Source organism: Sciurus vulgaris (assembly GCF_902686455.1).
Source record: "Sciurus vulgaris genome assembly, chromosome: 17".
Taxonomy (NCBI): Eukaryota; Metazoa; Chordata; class Mammalia; order Rodentia; family Sciuridae; genus Sciurus; species Sciurus vulgaris.
The window spans coordinates 11,878,063-11,897,494 of NC_136478.1; the positions used below are offsets into that span (position 1 = coordinate 11,878,063).

Below are 19,432 nucleotides of genomic sequence, written 5' to 3' on the forward strand. Positions count from 1 at the left end.
AACCACCTGGATACAGCCACTGGGGAGGGGTCTCTTCTGGAATTTATGCAACCCTAGCTAAGATTCATCAAGAAAGTTTAAAGTTTGCTAGGCACAGTGGCTCATGCCTGTAATCCCAGTGACTTGGGAGGCCAAGATAGAAGGATCTCGAGTTCATAGCCAGCCTCAGCAACTTAGGGAGGCCCTAAGTAACTCAGCGAGACCCTATCTCTAATAAAATATTTTTAAAAGGCTGGGGATGTGGCTTGGTGATTAAGTATCTCAGGGTTCAATCCCTAGTACCATTAAAAAAAAAAAAAAAAGTTTAATGTTTGCTCAGGAGAAGTGCTATTTAAATTATGATTAGTGTGAAGTAAATATGAGCCGGTTTAGGGGCACAGGCCTGTAATCTCAGCTACTCAGGAGGCTGAGGCAGGAGAATTTTAAGTTCAACCACCAGCCTGGGCAACTTAGCAAGATCCTGTCTCAAAATTACAAATTTTTTAAAGAGCTGGGAATGCTGCTCAGTAGTAGAGCACCCCCACCCCAGGTTCAATCCCCAGTACCACAAAATTTTTTTTTAAAAAGACATGCAGGCTGACTGACCCTCAGTGATCCTAGCAATCTGCCTCACCTGATTCTCCAGCAAAAAGACCCAGCTGGCCAAGGACAGGATGGAGCTATCTTGTCTGTCTATACGGTACATCACTTCTGCTTCCACGGACCTGCAGCTTTGGGGCATTTCCTGGTGGACCTAAAGAAGTATCCTCTTAATTCTGCGCCCGTTCCATTCCTCTGTTGCCTCTCGCCTCTGATCTCTGCTTCTGAACTTTGTACAATTTCTTATTGTGTCCAGCACAATGACCAACTTGTAACAAGCCCTATGATTGCTTCTCTCCACCAGATCTCCGGTCAGTATCATCTAATGGTTGCCTCCCAGTCTGTTTCCTGGCCTCTGCTGCCCTCTGGTGGTAGCAGGGAGCCCTGCCCCTTCATGATTACCATCACATGAAGCAGGTGTCTGATTTTTAAATGCCCGTACTTTCCCACTTCACCTGTTCTCTTGATTTACTTTCTTGTCTCATTACAATGTGTGAGAGCAATTGTGTATAAACTTACATCTCTAAGTTTCCAAAAAAACTACAATGACAGCAAAGTTTCAACTGGAGATTTCTTTACAGTTAGGTGCTTTGTATGAATGAATTTTAGTCACAAAGGATGTCAGAGGATCAATGTAAAATTAGAAAATGCCAGGACTCTCATCTGCAGAGACAGTCCATCCCAGAGAGCTATAACAGAAAATAAGAAATTAGAATAAAATCTCTAGTTCTGGAAAAAGCATAGGGGTGGAATCCTAGGTCCTTGAACTGCAAACCCCAAAACAAGAACATAGGTGCAGGTAGTCTATTGAAGAGGAGATTGCAGAAGTAAAGAGCGAAGGTTGGGGAGGTTTGGGAATCGTGGGGAATGCTATGTGAGGGTGAGTATATGTTCTCATACAAGCTCTGTAAGAGCATCTTCAGAGGCATAGCGAATACCTGCCAAAATTGTCCACCTAAAGGACAAGAAACTAGAACATTCACTTACCAGCTTCCACCCCTATTGGTTGAGGATTGTCTTCTGGGACATCAACTTCCCCCTCACTTATGGGCTACCCCCTGACATGCAAATTCTCTTGGTCCATTTTGTGTTGTTATAACAGAAGCCTAAGACTGGATACCTTACAAAGAAAAGAGTTTGTCTCTATTTTATTCCACTCTTCTCATAGAAAATTTGAGGGGCTTTATTAGTTTAAAAGATATTTCAGTTTGTAAATATGAGCCCATTTTCATTACATTGCATGCATTGATCATCTAATTCTAGTTGAAACTCAAATAGCTATAATGTGTTTGATTTTTCTCCATGTGATTTATACTGATTCATGTTCATTTTTAAAATCATCAATTATATTTGACAGACTTAACTGGCTTTCTTACAGATATTAATATAAAATATTACTTGCAAAAAATGTTTAGGCTTTCTTAGAATTGATGCTGAGGTGCATATCTAAAAGTAGTCACATTCCAGAGATGCTTAAAAATAAAGACATTAGTCATGCTGTATGCTTTCCATCCTTAGCTCATAATTATACAAAATTAAAAATTAAAATTATATTGCCACAACAAATGAAGTGATTATAAACATATCATTTGTTTTAAATTGAATAATCATGAACAATTTATGGTTATAATGATACTTTGCTGAATGTAGTTATTGAGTTTCTGTAACCTAACTATCCCTTTATTGTAAAATAAAAACTTAATTTGCTAGAGGGACTTATTAAAAAAGAAAAAGAAAAGAGTTTGTGGCGGGGGGGGAGTATTTTTTGAGTTTTAGGAGGTTTTTGTTTTTGTTTTATTTTGTACTGGGGATTGAACCCAGAGCACTCTACCACTGAGCTGCAACCACAGTCTCTTATTTTTTGAGACAGAGTTTTACTTAGTTGCCCAGGCTGGACTTGAACTTGTGAACTTGCAATTCTCCTGCCTCAGCCTCCCTAGTAGCTGGGGTTACAGGTGTGAAACCACCACCCCTGGCTGAAGAGAGGTTTATTTAGCTCACAGTTTTGGGGACTGAAATTTCAAGATCAGGTGTCCCCATCTGCTTGACACCTAATGAGGGATTCTAGCTATGTCATATTATGGAGGGGGGTATCATGGCAGGAGCACGTGGGGAAGAGGGATTCAGGGGCAGTGCCAGGCTTGCATATAACAACCTGCTGTTGTGAGTTTTGATCTAATCCTACAAGAGCTAGAATTCCCACATGACAACATTAACCCCTCTTAAAGACCTAATCACCTCTCTTTAAGTTTTCACTTCCTGGGGAATTAAGCTCAACACCGAGTGCTGGTGGGAATGAATCACTCCAAACCATAGGGCAAGTCAAGCAGATTCCTTGGCTTTTAGCAAGGTTCTCAGGCAAAAGCAGGAAGACGGAGATGTGCACTTGAAATAGGATGCTGCCAGTACAAGTTGAGTGTGGGAGCCCAGCCTTGGGAGGCTGAGGCAGGAGGATCACAGGTTCTGGGCCAGCTCTGGCAGTTTAGCAAGACCCTGTCTCTCTTCCTAAATGGAAGCACCAGTAAAAGCCTTACCAGCATATCCACTTGTCTGACACAATTTTGTTTCCATCATCAGGTCAAAAGCTGTCAGCGTCTGAGACCATGACAACTGAACTGTACCCCCAGCCTAATAGTTTAGTTTTGTTTCGTTTCATTTCCATAAGATCGGTAGTCGGGTCCCCACTTCCACCAGTGATTTTTGTTATTTTTGTCTTCGCTATTTTAGTCAATCTGGCTAAAGGTTTGTCAGTTTTGTTAATCTTTTCAAAGAACCAAATTTAGCCCGGAACAGTGATGCACACCTGCAATCCCAGTGACTTTGAAGGCTGAGGTAGGAAGATCTCAAGTTCAAGACCAGCCTCAGCAATTTAGCAAGGCCCTAAGCAACTTAATGAGACCCTGCCTCAAAATAGAAAATGGATGGGGGATGTACTCAGTTGTAAAGCATCCCTGGGTTCAATCTCCAGTACCAAAATAAAAACAAAGAGCCAAATTTGGTTCTGTAGATTATCAGTACTTTAGTCTTTACTATCTCCTTCTTTCTGCTAGCTTTGAGTTTGGTTTGTTCTTCTTCTTGTTCCTGAAAGTGTAGAGTTGGGTTATTGAGATTCTTTCTTCTTTTTTTTTCACTGAAGGCATTTACAGCTGTAAATCTCCCTATAAGCCCTGCTTTTGCTGCATCCCATAAGTACTGGAAATTATAAAAACATTTTCCAATGTCTCTTGTGACTTCTTTGACCCACTGGTTGTTTAAGAGTGTTTTCTAATTTCTAATTTCTATTTGTGAATTTTCCAGTTTCCCTTCTGTTATTGATATCACACTTCATTCCCTTATTGTTGGGGAATACAATTTATATGTATTTTCACTTTCCTTGAGTAAATTTTCTCTTTGACTCATGAATTATTTAGAAATATGTTATTTGATATGTGTGGTTTGCAAACATTTTCTCCCAGTCTGTAGCTTGTCTTTTCATCCTCTACAGGATCTTTGCCGAGCAGGTTTTAAATTTTGATTAAGTCTGGCTATCATTTTTTTTAATTTATTTTTTTAGTTGTCAGTGGATCTTTTATTTTATTTATTTATATGTGGTGCTGAGTTTTGGACCCAGGGCCTCACACATGCCAGGCAAGCACTCTACCACTGGGCCACAACTCCAGCCCTCATTTTTTAATTTTATGGATAATGCTTTATGAGTGGGTAAGGGGTTCAGGGGATTGAGCCCAGGGTCTTGCACATGCTAGGAAAGTGTCCTACCACCCTGCTACATCCCCAGTCCTAGACAGTGCTTTCAATATCATGTCTAAGAATTCTTCACTCAGCTTTAGGTCCTGAAGATTTCCTCCTGTTTTCTTCTAAAACTTTTTTCAAAATTTTTTAAATGACAATTCTAGGGCTGGGGCTGTAGCTCTGTGGCAGAGTGCTTGCCTAGCATGTGTGAGGCACTGGGTTCAATCCCTAGCACCACATAAAAATAAATAAAATAAAAGCATTCTGGGGCTGGGGATATAACTCAGTTGGCAGAGTGCTTGCCTCACATGCACAAGACCCTGGGTTCAATCCCCAGCACCACAAAAAAAAAAAGGCACATACAGCTACACAAAAACTACAAGCTGTTCACATACAGCTACAAAAAAACTTTTTTTGAAGTCATAAAAAATGACAATTCTAAGATAAATCCAAAGAAAGTGGGAATTATTCTGAATATACATTTTTAGTATGAATAACCATTCTTATTAAATACACTCATTTAAAACTTTTTCAAAAATACATTTTATCTATAGGAAAAGAATCTTTCACTCCATTTGCTCATTTTTCTGCATTTTCCAAAAGTTTTAAATTTTACATTTACATCTATGATCCATTTGAGTTAGTTTTTGTATAAGGTATGCAGGTTAGGTCAAGTTTATCTTTTGTCCAGTTACTCCACCACCATCTGGACACATGTATCTAACAAAGGATTACTATCTAGGATATAAAAACCCTCAAAACTTAAAAGTAAAAAAAAAAAAAATGTAAATGGATAAAAGACATAGCTCCACATTCACCAAACAGGCACACAGATGGCATACAGCATGTGAAAAGATGTTCAACATCATTAGGCACTAAGGAAGTGCAAATTAAAGCCACTTTGAGATATCAGTCCACACCTCATTAGAATAACTAAAATTAAAAATAGTTCTGGGTGTGACAGCACATGCGGGTAACCTCAGTTACTCAGGAGGCTGAGGCAGGAGGATGGTAAGTTTAAGGTCAGCCTGGAACACTTGGTGAGACCCTTTTTCAAATGAAGAACAGAAAGGGCTGGGGGGTAGCTCAGGGTAGAACATCCAGTTCAATCCCCAGTACCACAACAAATAAATAAACAGTTTAAAACAACAACAAAACAAAATGCTGATGAGGATGCAGAGAAAGTGGTATTTGCAAACCACATATGAAAAACAAGCTCAAAGGTTATGCACTTAATGAGTCCATTTCTATCAGGCCAGTGCACCCATTAGGCAGCAACTGTGAGTGTTGATCCCTAGGGGCTTGTGTTCTCTGGCCATTGCTGTCTCTTGCCCTTGAACTTCATGCCCCAAAAGTCTCTGTGACATCTAGCTGACCTTCCCATTGTCTATCTAGTCTCTACTGAGACCACATCTCATTTCACTCTTTTCCCTCTGTCCTTCCCATCCCGATAGCCTTTCTTCAATAAATCACGTCCCTGAATCTCTTGACCTAAGAAGAAAATTGATGATACAGTAGATGGAGAACAATTGGAGGGGCAAATAAATGAATAAATGAAGACCATTGGTCTTCCCAACATAAAAAAAAAAAAAAAAAAAAAAAAGTCTTTTCATACAATCCATTTCTGTTCCTTAGTTACGGAGTGCGGGAAATTTACAAATCATCACGCATATTGAACCAAATTGAAAGGGAAAAGTGTTTTTTACTGAGCATGCCGGGCAAGCTGTGGCTGAGAGCAGGCTAGCATGTCAAATAACTCTCAGCACCTGAACCTTAGAAGTACAGAGTTCATAAAGGCAAAATTCACAAAAACCACAAGGACAACTGAGGCACACGTAGGTCAGAAAAGACCTTGTTGAGGCAGATATTTTGATTACATGAGAGAATTGTTTTGATTACACATTTCCAAGTCATTTTTGTCATACATCAGGCCATAGTCAGGGAAGTGGGACGATCCCACCATGCTGTCAACATAGGTACAGCTTCAGGAGGCTGAAAGGAAAGCATGACAAGCAAGCATACAATGCAGTCAGGTCAGAACAAAATGGCATGACTTTGGTTCTTTTCCAGTTCATTCCCCCACTTCTTTTCAGGGGCCTTCAAATCCTTGATTTTGGCTTCAGGGCAGATACTGGGTCCTGAGGATTATTATTATTAGGCACTTCTACACAAGAAGACTTTTTTTATACCCTCTAGCTTTACTTACTTTTGGTAGGGCTGACGTAAGTGTACATCTTAAGTTTTATTTTTAAAAAATTGTTTTTTCTTTTTTAAATGCCCATGTAGGACTGCGCTCAGGCTATACTCTCCTGCCAGGTGTTTAAGGCCAAGCTGGTCAAAACTGACCTTGTTTTTATCTATTTTTAAGAGTCAGCTGAGATTGGTCAGGAATTGCTCTTGGGGACTTTTGAGAAGCCTCTTAGTTCCACTAGTGCCATCTGTGCTAGGATGGGTCAAGGTCTCACTGACCATGTGACTCCCCCTGGAAGCATCAGGGACATTTCTGTCTCCAATGACCTTCTTCTTTGCAGAATGTACACTGATCGGCTTTCTGCTCTCTAGGGTCTCCTCTCAATCTCCCTGATCAGCAGATCAGGTGACTGACCATAGTTGTCCCGAGAAGCCCTGTTATTCCCTGAGTTCCAACTGACCTGCGAAGGCAAAGGCCAAAATATTGGTTGAGTTCTCTTTGGACCTTTTCCTTCCTTGACTATGGTCTCCAAGTTTTTGGTTTGAAACATCCAGCAAGCCAGATTCACCAGTCTTAAAGAGGAAGTAACAGGTTATAACTTTAATATCTATAATTTTACTGTTACCCCTTTTACTTAATTGGGGTCAGTATTAGTACTGGAAGTCAGCATTATACACTATCTGTCCTGTAGGTGATGGTTTATTATCTCAAATTAACACAGTTTTTTTGTTTTTTGTTTTTTTTTTAAAGCAGTACCTCTGCAAAACACGAACAGGCAACAATTATAAAGATTGTAAGGAAAATATAAAATGAAATTAACAGAGCAAAAACATATTTAGTTTGTGTAATAGCCATGAAGCAAGAAAAAATGACTTGAACCTTTACTTAGTTACACATAGATTTAGTTTGGAGAACACCAACTTGGCAAAGTGTTCTCCTGAGCTTTACATTTAACTAAGTTCAACTTTTTAAATGCAATTTACAATACAGAGTGTATGATAAAAATAATCGTAGGTCTATATGGGTTAACCAAAAAAAAATCAAAGGATAGACTTAAATCTCATATACATTTAGGAAACCATCGTAATGATCAGAAATTGACTTAGTCAAAGCAAACAGACATAAGACAGGTCTTTAAACTGTTACATAACACTTAGACAAGGCTTAGATATAGTTCTCAGAGGCATACATATACCTAGTCACATATATTTTGGGTGTTAATAATATTGTTATAACCTAAATAACAGCTGTTTAACCAGTTACAAAGTATTCATTTAGGACTTTAGAACAGGAACACAGTCAAATTTCTTTAAGACTCAGTTTTCCTGACAAATACAAGAAAATTATCTTGATAGGGGCATATCAATATTTTAGATTTTGTTTCATATCAGTACATTAAAATTTAAATAAATATGTGCTAATTATAGCCAATTTAATCACAAACACAAACTTTTTGAAATTTACCCTTTACTCACTCAGACCCTCCTATCACCTACATAGACCTCTCTCACTTACTCGAACCTCTTTTATCACTTACTAAGACCCTCTTCCACTTGCACAAACCTTAACTTACACAAACCTATTTCCTTTCTAAAACAAGCCTTATATCTAACTTCCCATCCCAAGTCTTGTATCTAATTTCCCATCACAAACCTTCTTATCTCTTTTTCTCCTTTTAAATTTATAATTTGAAAACAATCTTTCTAAAATTTTAAACTTAAACAAGTTACTTCATTTTAATAAGATGAAATGCTTTATGTAACTGACAGTATTCTAATTGAAATGCAGTTGAAACTTTTGAACCCTTTCTTAAATTTATACTCTGAAACAGACCTTTCGAATGCTATCTGTGCCTTTAATTTACACAACAAATTTCATCCCAGGAGAGGGTTGGATAGTGATGGGATATTATTTTAGCAAGAACTGGTTTTGCCCCAGTGATGAAGAGCCTCTAGCCAAATGGGATGTCCTGTCAGATCTTAAAAGGGGAAATTATTCTTGTCCCCAGGACATAAACTAACAGTGCTGGAACCTATTGCCACATCTTTTGTGGCCAGCAGCCTCCACCACCTGGGGCAAAAGGGGCTGGAAGGCAGGGGAGAGGCCAAGTTCTCTTTGACCATTTCTTACAGTTCAGGAAGCTCTCAGCCGGCTGGCACTTGGATGGTGGCCCAGGCAGTCTTCAGCAGCAGGTGGCTTGTTGAGCATTTGTCCTGGACAATTTCACCTAGGACTCCACGCCTTGGCCCAGTGCTGCTGCCAGGTCGGGTGCCTTCCCACAGAGGAGTTGCCACAGTGCCCGGGGCTCTTGGCCCTTGATGGTAGGCTTTGGTACTGCACCTCCTGAACCGGCAGAACAACCAAGACCCCAAACCCCTGAGCTCGAGGTGGTGGGCAGTGCTAGCAGCCAGGGTGTGTCTCCATTGCCCGGGGCTGCTGGGGTCGGGCGCTCTGCAGGGGAGGGAAAGAGGGACAATTGGGAAGTCAGCAGACAAGTGATGGGACAAATAACACACAAACCCAGAGGACAGAATTTACACAGACAGAGAAACGAAACTAACAAAAGACAAGACAAAGAGGAGGACCTTACTGGAACTGCCAGTGTAACCCCAGAAAGGGGTCAGTACTGCTGCGTTAGCACAGGCAACCCAGGCAGAGGAACTCTTCCAGAAGGGACAGGCAAATACCCCAGGTCAGCTTCTGGTCGCCAAAGTGAGCTCCGCGGACAGTCCAGCTCTCCTTCCCTCAGAACAAATAACAGAAAGACCAGACAGGGCAAAAGGACATTGACAAAGAGACAGTCTTAGGAAAAGTACTCAGAACATATTCAGTCATGCAACAATTACATGAGGAACATGAAGGGGATTGACCCATGTCCACACTTAAGGGCAACAAAAACAAAAACAGAAAAAGACAAACACAGAACAGGTAAGACACCAAAGACAATGACAAGTGACCCCTCCTGGTTCCTGACCTGAGGGCCTGGGCAACCTCTTGCAGCAGTCCCAGACTCTGGAAGTAATGCTGCATCCAGCCTTCCTCAGAGTCCCAGAAACAGATCCTCCAGAAACAGACTTACCTGTGTCCCCTAAGGGCACAGAAAAAGGAGACTCTAGGAGAATTTAGTTCAGTCCACAGACCGTGCAGCCTGGGGCTGAGGAACGTCTCTCAGAGGTCTTCTGGGAGAAATGCCTCTTGCAGACTTTGCCTCTTCGCAGAAATTTTCAGGTCAGTGGTGAGCTGTGGTTGCCTACCAGGCAGTGAGAATCTTGCTGGGGACTACAAATGTTGTGGAGTGCATGAGAATTACAAACCACCATGTATCCTGAGCCAAACTGAAAGGGAAAAGGGGTTTTTTCAAAGAGCATACGAGGCAACTGTGGCTGGGAGCAGGCTAATGTCTCAAAGAACTCCCAGCACCTGAATTATGGAACTACAGAGTTCATAAGGCAAAATCTACCAAACCACAAGGACAATTGAGGCACGTGTAGGTCAGAAAAGACCTTGTTGAGACAGATATTTTGATTACATGAGAGAATTGTTTTGATTATACATTTCTGAGTCATTTTTGTATACAGCAGGGCCATAGGTCAGGGAATTGGGAAGATCCCACCTTACTGTCAACAGTTTCAGGAGGCTGAAAGAAAAGCATTACAAGCAAGCATACAAGAGTCAGGTCAGAACAAAATAGCATTACTTTGGTTCTTTTCCATTTCACCTTGAGCTTGATGAGTGAATGACATTTCTTAGACTGTCTAGCTGTGGACACAAGTGACTTTAATAAAACATAATTCACACCATAAGGAAGCTTTAAAATGACTTTAGAGGAAGAAGTGATTTTCCCTCCACTGGGAGTGTCTCTTCCTTCCGGTCTCCACCGCACACGCTCCACCGGGTCAATATTATCCAGCACACAGACGCAGGCATTAGAACCTCCTCTCAGGGTTCCACAGCCTTTTACTTGAACTCCAGGCCTCCCCATACTCAGTTCAGGTTCTCAGCATTTCCTGGCCCCAACCAAGCAACGGACCTGGCACTGGTGAGTACTCTGCCTTGTTCCTGAGTGCATTTTGGGAAGGTGGAGAACAGTGTGGGAGCAGCATCACAGAAGGAAAGAGGGACCTTAGCTCTGAGCCACCTAGAAAGGGGCTCCACGGAGCCAGGACACCTTCAAGCTGGAGGCTGGCAGCAGGAGCCTCCAAGGAGGAAGCCCCAAGGAGGCGCGTCAGAGCTTTGAGTGCAGGCACCCCAGACGCGGGGGTGGTGGCCTCCGGAAGACGCACGCGTGAGAAACAGCCGTCCCACAGGCTGATTGGAGGGACGCAGTGGTGGCCGCGGTTTCGCTTTAGGAGGGAACCGGAAAGCCTGTCGCCACCAGCCACTTGTGGAGTCCCGCACCGCCAGCTGGAGCGCAGAGCGGGACACACGCGGGAAGGAGGCGCAGAGAACTGGAGACCGGGTGGCGTCCGCACACTCCTCCCGGGGGGCAGAAGGCAGTCCTCGGAGGAGCGGGGCGGAGGGAGGGAGGAGCGGCCTTTCTGAAATAGTGCACCGGACAGGCTGGACGCACGCCCCTCGGAAGGACGCGGGCGAACCCAGGTGGGTCCCCGGGCGCGCGCGGCGATACCTGGGCGGTGATGGGAAGCCCGGGGCTGGAGGTAGGGGCCGAGCCACCGGCGGGTTTCCTGGAACTCCGGACCGCGTTGCTTTCGTTTCCTCCGCTCTGACCCGGAGCTGTCCGCCTCTCTCCCGCCCAAGCAGGACGCCGAGGAGCGGGGGATCGCGGAGCGCCAGGGGCTCGGCGGCGGGGCTCGGAACTGTCCAAGCCGCCCTGGACAGGCAACCTCGGGCGGTCACCAGGACAGCTTCCAGGACAGCTGATTTCGGTCCTTAGGATGAATGCCCCCTTCCTATGCTGGGGTCCATTTTAAGCAACACAGAAGTGACCTGATGGAAGGCAGGCAGGGAGGGAGGGAGAGAGGGAAGAAGGAAGAAAGAGAAGGAGAGAGGGAGGATGGAGGGAAAGAGGGAAGAAAGGAAGGAAGGAAAGAAGGAAGGAAGGAAGGAAGGAAGGAAGGAAGGGAGGGAGGGAGGGAGGGAGGGAGGGAGGGAGGGAGGAGACGCCTAGCTGCCGTCGCAGTATCCCAGGACCCCACCGGGCTGGGCCTGGGCGGAGTGGCCTTCCCGCTCTTCTGGACCCCTGGACTCAGCGCGCGCCCAGAACCCAGAAGTCTGAGGACCCCGGCGAGCACCAGCTCCTCGGAGGTGACCAGAGGACCCAAGAACCTCAGGCAGGGCGAATACTGCAGGGAAATGTGACCTCCAGGCCTCAGAAGCAGAGTGACTTCTGTGACAGACCGAGGACCAACCCGGGTGCCCGCATTACTCCCGGGCTGAGATGAGCCAAAACACCCCGCCCCAGGGTTCTACGCAGGTCCTCTCAGGCAGACGCACCCACTGAGCCCATACGCACAGGAAGAATCACTGAATGATTGCTGTTTGACAGCAGGCACCACGGTGGCTTCTGTTGGCTGCATGCCTTGGTGTGATTTTCGCGTTTCGGTGACCAAGAAAGTTTATCACATTGACCTTTACAGACCCGGCAGGGTAACAGCCCAAACAGGAGTTTCTGTTCCTGAAGTTGCCAGAAGAGGGCTTTCTTGAGGAACTGGAGCCAACTGGGCAGATGCTTGCGGCAACCAGCTTGTTTAACCTCCGCCCTAGATGAGTGCCAGGAATTCATCAGAAACATCTGCGGGGATGAGGCACTGAAGAATCTCTTGCACACCAGGGGCCAAATATTTGTCTGCAACAAGCACAGGATTCTTTTCTCTGAGTGGCCCACACCCAGTGGAAGAAAGTGTGGGTCGTCCAAAATGGAGCATTTCCTTCCATCCAAGAGATTTCTGAATTCATCATGGTGAGAAGGGCCTCCTTCATCTCTCTTTTTTTAGCAAAGCAGAAATTCAGAAGAGATCCCTTTGAAAGACTTACCTCTGCCTTTAAACTCCTCAAAGAGAGCCCAGGAAGCCAGCTTCTACCCTCCACCTCTCTGGCTCCCTTCTAAATATGAATGAAAAACCACAGAACCCTGATCCTCAGTCTTGGGATGAAAATTACCTAAGGATAGTAGAACAGAGAGAAGGGAGGAATCTAAGTTGATGACAACACTGAGCCATTGATTTAAAGTGATCCTGAATTCTACATCACCCTCCAACTACAGGCTGAACCAATAACCTTCTGTATCATTTAAGTCAATTTGATCATGTTTGCTCTATTTGCAACTAAAAACAACTGAATTTAGTAATGAATTGATGATAATGATTATGACAAATCTCTTTACTCACCTGTAACATGCTGAGGGCTTTGGAACCACTAGCTCACCATGGTTATTTCCATTTAACTGATGAAGATACTGAAGTTCAGGGAGGTTGCAAATGAGTTCCCAAAGTACTTTAAAATAAAGTTAATCACAATAGCTGAATGGGATAGGTAGGTTAAATTATCACCATTTTAAAGATCAGATAACTGCTTGGAGAAGAAAATTGGCTTAAATACCTGGATCTAGCTTTAAAGCATGAATAAGGCACTGTTAAAAGTAAAACCAGGACTGGGAATATAGCTCAGTTGGTAGAGTGCTTGCCTTAAATGCATAAGGGCCTGGGTTCAATCTCCAGCACCACAAAAAAATAAAAAAGAAAAAAGAAGTGAAGCCAAATAAACAAGCAGTAGGCACACTCTTGTTCTTATTGCCTTAGTTGTGATTTGTTGACAACTTTGATGACAGGATAGGACACTCCTGAAAAGACTCATGGATCTCCGGCGATCCAGCTGCTTCCCAGTTGCTAAGCAGATGTCCCCAATGCCATTTCTTGGGACTTGTGAGGGCAAGGGGCTTTACTCCTCTGTTCCACCACAGGCAGAAGCAGGTGTGAAGTGTTGCTCAGACAATTGGATTCCAGCTTCCTAGCTCCACGTTCCAGTGGTCTTGCTGAGCCTCATCAGAAAACGGTATCTCAGCAGTAAGCAATCAGGAAGGATAATGGGAAATAGTCCACTCATGCAAGTGATCATTTAAATAATAAATTTTATAAGAAATGTACTGGCATGGTATGAAAAAAACCCGGCACAAACAAAGAAACGGGGAGAAGTGTTTTATTTCTGGTTGGGAAGATTAAAATGGACAAACCTGGCAGCCCTTCCCACATATAAACCAAATGTAAGATACTGCCAATAAAACTACCACTGATAGGCTTTGATATTGAAACCAAATGACCCACAAGTTCATTTGAAATGGGAAATTGGTACAAATAACCAATTACAAATAATCTATTTTTTAGATTAAAAAATAATCTAAAAATAAATAAATAGTAGTCTTGAAACTCTAAAAAGTAATAATAAAGAGACTCACCTATAAGATATTTAAATATACTAAAAATGACTGGGGCTGTGCACCGTGGTGCTTGCCCATAATCCCAGCAGCTCGGTAGGCTGAGACAATTCAAAGCCAGCCTCAGCAATGGTGAAGTGCTAAGCAACTCAGTGAGACCCTGTCTCTAAATGAAATACAAAACCCCGCTGGGATGTGGCTCCTTGGTTGAGCACCCCTGAGTTCAATCTTCAATACCCCCCAAAAGAAAACTGGCTAGGGGTATAGCTCAGTGGGCAAGCACATGTTAGCATGCGTGAGGCCCTGAGTTCAATCCCCAGCATTAATGAATGAATTAGTTAATTAAATTAGTTAAAACTAAAAACTGCAGTAACTAAAATTTTTTAGGGTCTATTAAATATATGATAGGGATGTCAAAGCAATGAAAGGTAGTATAAATGTATGTATACTTTGACTTAGAAATTTGAATTTCTAGGAACTTACACTGAAGAAAAGCTTGTATGTCTGTAGAGACATGAACACTAGGAAGTTCATTGCAGTGTTATTTATGTTAAACTGAGAACTTTAAGAATATGATCATAGATTACTTGTAGTAGAAATGAGGAAAATAATTTCTAATTTTTTTTATATTGGGGATTGAACCCAGGGGTGTTTTACTACCAAGTTACATCCCCATTCCTTTTCATTGTTTTTATTTTAAGGCAGAGTCTCACTAAATTGCTTAGGGCCTCACTAAATGTCTGAGGCTGGCCTCAAACTTACCATCCTCCTGCCTCAGTCTCCCAGGATGCTGGGATCACAGATGTGCACTACCGCACCTGGCAATAATTACTAACTTTAAAAGTGAAATACTCTTAAACTGGTAGTACTGGAGTTGTGAAATAAGTCTACTTCATTCTCCCTAAAAAGGAAGGAAAAAAAAAAAAAGCTGACCAGCATCAGTTGCCATTTTCACTGTGTGTTTGCAGCCTTTCTCTTACAGGGCTACGGTGAATGATTGTACTCTTGACTCTCAAAAATGGAGAAGTGAAAGATAAACTAGAAAGTCACATTTCAAGGAAGTGGAAAGAAGCGTCTTTGTGACAGTGAAGACTGTTCCTAGCTCAGATCACTCCAGGTTTGAGTTGCCTGCCTGGCCTCTAAATACTTCTACAGGTTTTATTAGTTGGAATAGGCTCCACTGATAAAATAAATAGACCCCAAAATATAATGGCTCACATGCAATAGAATCTTGGTCCTCACTTACTTCACAGACCATAGCAGATATTCCGGGTCTATAGGCAGCTTACTTCCAAGCCTTTATTCAGGAACCCAGGATCCTTCCTTCTTGGGGGTCCTTCCCCAGTTCTTTGGGCAGTATCCTCCTGAGCGTCCAGCTGGCAGAGGGAGAGAGTGTGTTGGTAAGGCAAAACCTGCTTCAGTCCAAAGTAGCACAGGATTCATCCAGTCACCCACCATTATTGAGAACGGGTCACATGGCCATGTGGAGCCCCAAGGAAGGCTGGGAGCTGTAGTCTTAGCTGGACTGACGCTCCCCAGTTCCAACTGCTATGATGGAAGGGCAGAATAGATTTTGGTGGGCAGCAAGCCACTTCTACCTTACATGAAAATGGTAGGAGATGACTTCAAGCACTGAAATCACAGACTCTCTCAACTCTCCCTTAACAGAGTGGTAAATATGCAGGAGAGACTGGACTTCAGTGGGTTCCTTCTGCTTCTTCCAGGTATGGATAAATTGGGGCAGATCATCTCCTTAGGCCAGCTCATCTACAAACAGTGTGAAGAGATGAAATACTGCCAGAAACAGTGCCAGCGTCTGGGGAACCGTGTCCACGGCCTGCTGCAGCCTCTGAAGATACTCCAGGACCAAAGAAAGAGGAAACTGGCCCCTGAGGTAATGACTGCCCTGAACCATTTCGAAGCTGTCCTGGAAGAAGCTAAAAGGCAGATAGACAAGTTCAGCAGTAAATCCAATATCTGGAAGTTCCTAAAGGCAGGTGATAACAAGATACTCTTCAAAGAAGTGAATGAGAGGCTGAGAGATGTCTGGGAGGAGCTCTCCTTGCTACTTCAGGCTGATCAGCTTATTTCAAGGACCAACCAAGGAGCATCCTGGGCACAGGAAGATCAGCAGGATGCAGAGGAAGACAGACAAGTCTTCCAAAGGATTAGAAGGGGTAAGATGGGGTTTTTTTGTTTTGTTTTTGCCATGCGGGGGGAGAGTGAAATTGGAGGCATTTTAGTCTCACTTTGATTTACCAAAAGGAGCAGAAAGGATGAGCAAAGTTTAAGTTGTGTATTCTTCTGGCTAGGAAATCCTAACATCTCTGGGCCCAGACGTGGTGGGGGCTGGTGAAATGGGGGCTAGCCAGCATGCAGCAGTGAGATGATGTGGAAGAGTCCCCTGTGCCTCCCCATTCTTTCTTTGATGTGCTACCTGGAATTCCAGAGTCTCACTCCTCTCAGACTCTCTTCCAGAACTCTCAGTTAAGATACAAATTGCCCAGGAAGAAGTAGTAAATATTTAACTAAACAAATACAAATCCGGTATAGTGTGCCCAGCCCTATTCTAAGAATTAGGGTTAGAGCACAGAGCAAAATTGACAATCTCTGCCCTCATGGAATATAAAGTCTGCCAGCAGAGAGCTAAGTAAGCTATTTTATCAGAATGCAATAAGGAAAAACATGAAGTAAGTCTGATGTGTTGGCTCATGCCTGTAATCCCGGTATCTCGGGTGGCTAAGACAGAAAGATGGCGAGTTCCAGGCCAGCCTGGGCAACTTAGCAAGACCCTGTCTCAAAGAAAAGACAAAAAGGCCAGGGATAGTGAGGCATTGTGGTGCATGTGTGTAATCCCAGCAACTTGGGAGGCTGAGACAGGTTGGAGGCTAGCCTCAGCAAATTAGCAAGGCCCTAAGCAACTAGTGAGATACTGTAAAGGTTAACTGGGGTCCAGCTATAAGGGTTAAGGGTAGGGCTAATGAAGAGGCAAGCACACAGGATGGTGAAGAGCAAGAAGTGGCTCCCGTGGGAAAGCCAGTCCAGTTTATTATCTATTCCAGGGTCATATCAAGTTACCTAGGTTACATAGTACAGTTAGCTTTGCGCATGTGCAGATCACATAACTTGCTTGCTCATCAGAGTTCACTACTACCAAAGGTTATTATAACAAGATATTGTCTCCAGGCCTCAAGGACAGAGGAGTTGCAGAGCATATCTAATCCATTCAAACAGAGTGCCTTTTGTCCTAAGGAGTATGCTCAACTTGAAGGACTTTCACTCCTCTGTACATTGACTTGAAATCCCTACAACATAGGTTAGAGGCTAGCCTCAGCAAATTAGCAAGGCCCTAAGCAACTTGGTGAGATACTGTCTCAAAATAAATAAAATAAAAAGGTTTGGGGATGTAGCTTAATAGTAAGGTGTACCTGAGTTTAATCCCCAGTACCAAAAAGAAAAAAGAAGGGAAACCATGGACATAGACCTGTGGTAGAGTACCCCTGGGTTCAATCCCCAGTACTGAGAGGAAAAAAATAAATAAAACTTAAAATGGGGTTATGAGATATAAAGTGACAATGAACGTAGAAAGAGTGGTCAGGGTGATGGGATAATATTTGAATGGACACCTTAAATAAGGAGAAGGAGTTAGTCATACAGAGATGTGGGGGAAGAGCAATTTGGGTAGAGGAGACAACACACATAAAGGTCCTGGGGTAGGAATAGACATAGCATGGATAGCCAGATAGATATATGGCAAGGAATCGCCAGAAGGCCAGATGCCTTTGGTGTAGTAGGTAAGGGAGAGAAAGTAGTACCACATCAAAAAGGGGATGTAAAACAGAAAATACAGGAACCAGGAAAGGAAAGGCCATGTAGTCATGAGAAGAGATTAAGTTTTATTCTAAGACTCACAGGAAACCAGAGAATGCTAACCCTTTAACATGGGCCTGTCATGAATTGATTTGTAGTGTAAGAAAATCACTCAGGTCACCACATGGCAAATGGACAGGAAATTCATTGAGGGGTGTATTACTCAATTACTGCAATTAATAATGCTGTACAATAAATCCCATAAAACTCAGAGGCTTCAAGAAATAGTTATGCAATAGCTAGATTATGGAATCAACCTAGATGCCCTTCAACAGATGAATGGATAAAGAAACTCTGGTATATATACACAATGGAATACTATTCAGCCATAAAGAAGAATAATATTATGGCATTTGCAAATAAATGGATGGAATTGGAGAATATCATGCTAAGTGAAATAAGCCAATCTCAAAAAAACCAAAGGCTGAATGTGTTCCCTGATAAGTGGAGAATGATATATAATGGGAGTGGGGAGGTGGGGAGTGAGAAGAGAATGGGGGAACTTTAGAATATGTAAAAGGAAATGAGAAGGAGGGAGATTTGAAAAATGGTGGAATGAGACAGACATCATTACCCTATGTACATGTATGATTACACGAATGGTGTGAATCTACATCGTGTACAACCACAGAAATGAAATGATGTAGCCCATTTGTGTACAATGAATCAAAATGCAGTCTGTAAAAAATTAAAAGATAAAAAAATAGTAATAAAAAGAAATAGTTATGGTCAGGCATAGTAGTGCGTGCCTGTAATCCCAGTGGCTCAGGAGGCCAAGGCAGGAGGATCATGAGTTCAAAGCCAGCCTCAGCAACTTAGTGAGGCCCTAAGCAACTCAGTGAAAGTCTGTCTCTAAATAAAATATTAAAAAGGGCTGGGGATGTGGCTCAGAGGTTAAGCATCCCTGGGTTCAACTCCTGGTACCAAAAAAAAAGAAAGAAGGAAAAAAGAAGAAATAGTTATGAATGCCCATGCTCATGGGTCTGTAGATCTGTTGCAGTTTTCCTAATCTCAGGTGGGCTTGGCTGTTCTTGGCTTCAGACACCAAATCCAATTTGAATCTGTTCGGTGCCTCTCATTCAGGCTGCAGGAGCAGTGAGTAACGGGAAAATGTTCTTCTCATGGCAGAATTGCAAGAAGGAAACCTTAACTTAGTTAGTACATTTTATGCTTCTACTTACATCAAACCCAAAGCAAAGTCCATGGTCAAATCCAACCTGGAGACGGGGAAGTAGTCTCCCTGCTCTGATGCTACGGCAAGGGTGTGGATAAATACTACGCTGGGACTGAAGAATTAGGACCAGTAACCCAACCTACCCAATGGGTCAGATTGGAAGCGTGGGTCAGTTAGAAGCCCAGTTCAGAGACTTGTCAAGAGATGCCAGCAGCTTGAACTAGGGTGGCTCTGGTTGCACTTGGTGGAGGACAAGGCCCTGAAGGGATTAGATATGGGAGATGGCAGTGGAACCTGGGCCACCAGAAGAAGGAAGAGAGAGAAGTCCTGGGAACAAATGAGGCCTCATTACATTTGCACAGATCCTGGTGACATGATTCCAAACCCTTCCCTCTGCTAAGGACTGTGTGCCGAGAAAGAGAGCGAGGGGGAAAAGTACACATGGGTGAACCTGCTGGGTGCTCGAACCCAGAGGAGTAGCAAGCTGTCCCCAGTGGAG

The 19,432-nt window shown here is 43.3% G+C and overlaps 1 protein-coding gene across 6 annotated transcripts in view; it reads left to right on the top strand.

Annotated features, from left to right (window-relative positions):
• The first annotated feature begins 6,012 nt into the window (after positions 1–6,012).
• The window catches only part of MLKL (mixed lineage kinase domain like pseudokinase), a 30,304-nt gene continuing 16,884 nt past the window's right edge, over positions 6,013–19,432 (top strand). For 2 of the 6 annotated variants that reach the window (XM_079118006.1, XM_079118011.1), the window contains exons 1-2: positions 6,013–11,098; positions 15,614–16,066. In XM_079118006.1, coding sequence (XP_078974132.1) covers positions 15,616–16,066 — 451 coding nt within the window. In that variant the 5' untranslated portion in view covers positions 6,013–11,098; positions 15,614–15,615. Of the gene's footprint in view, positions 11,099–12,096; positions 12,420–13,408; positions 13,522–13,549; positions 13,719–15,613; positions 16,067–19,432 lie in introns of those variants that run through there. The other 4 variants (XM_079118007.1, XM_079118008.1, XM_079118010.1 and 1 more) reach the window with 4 other exon arrangements.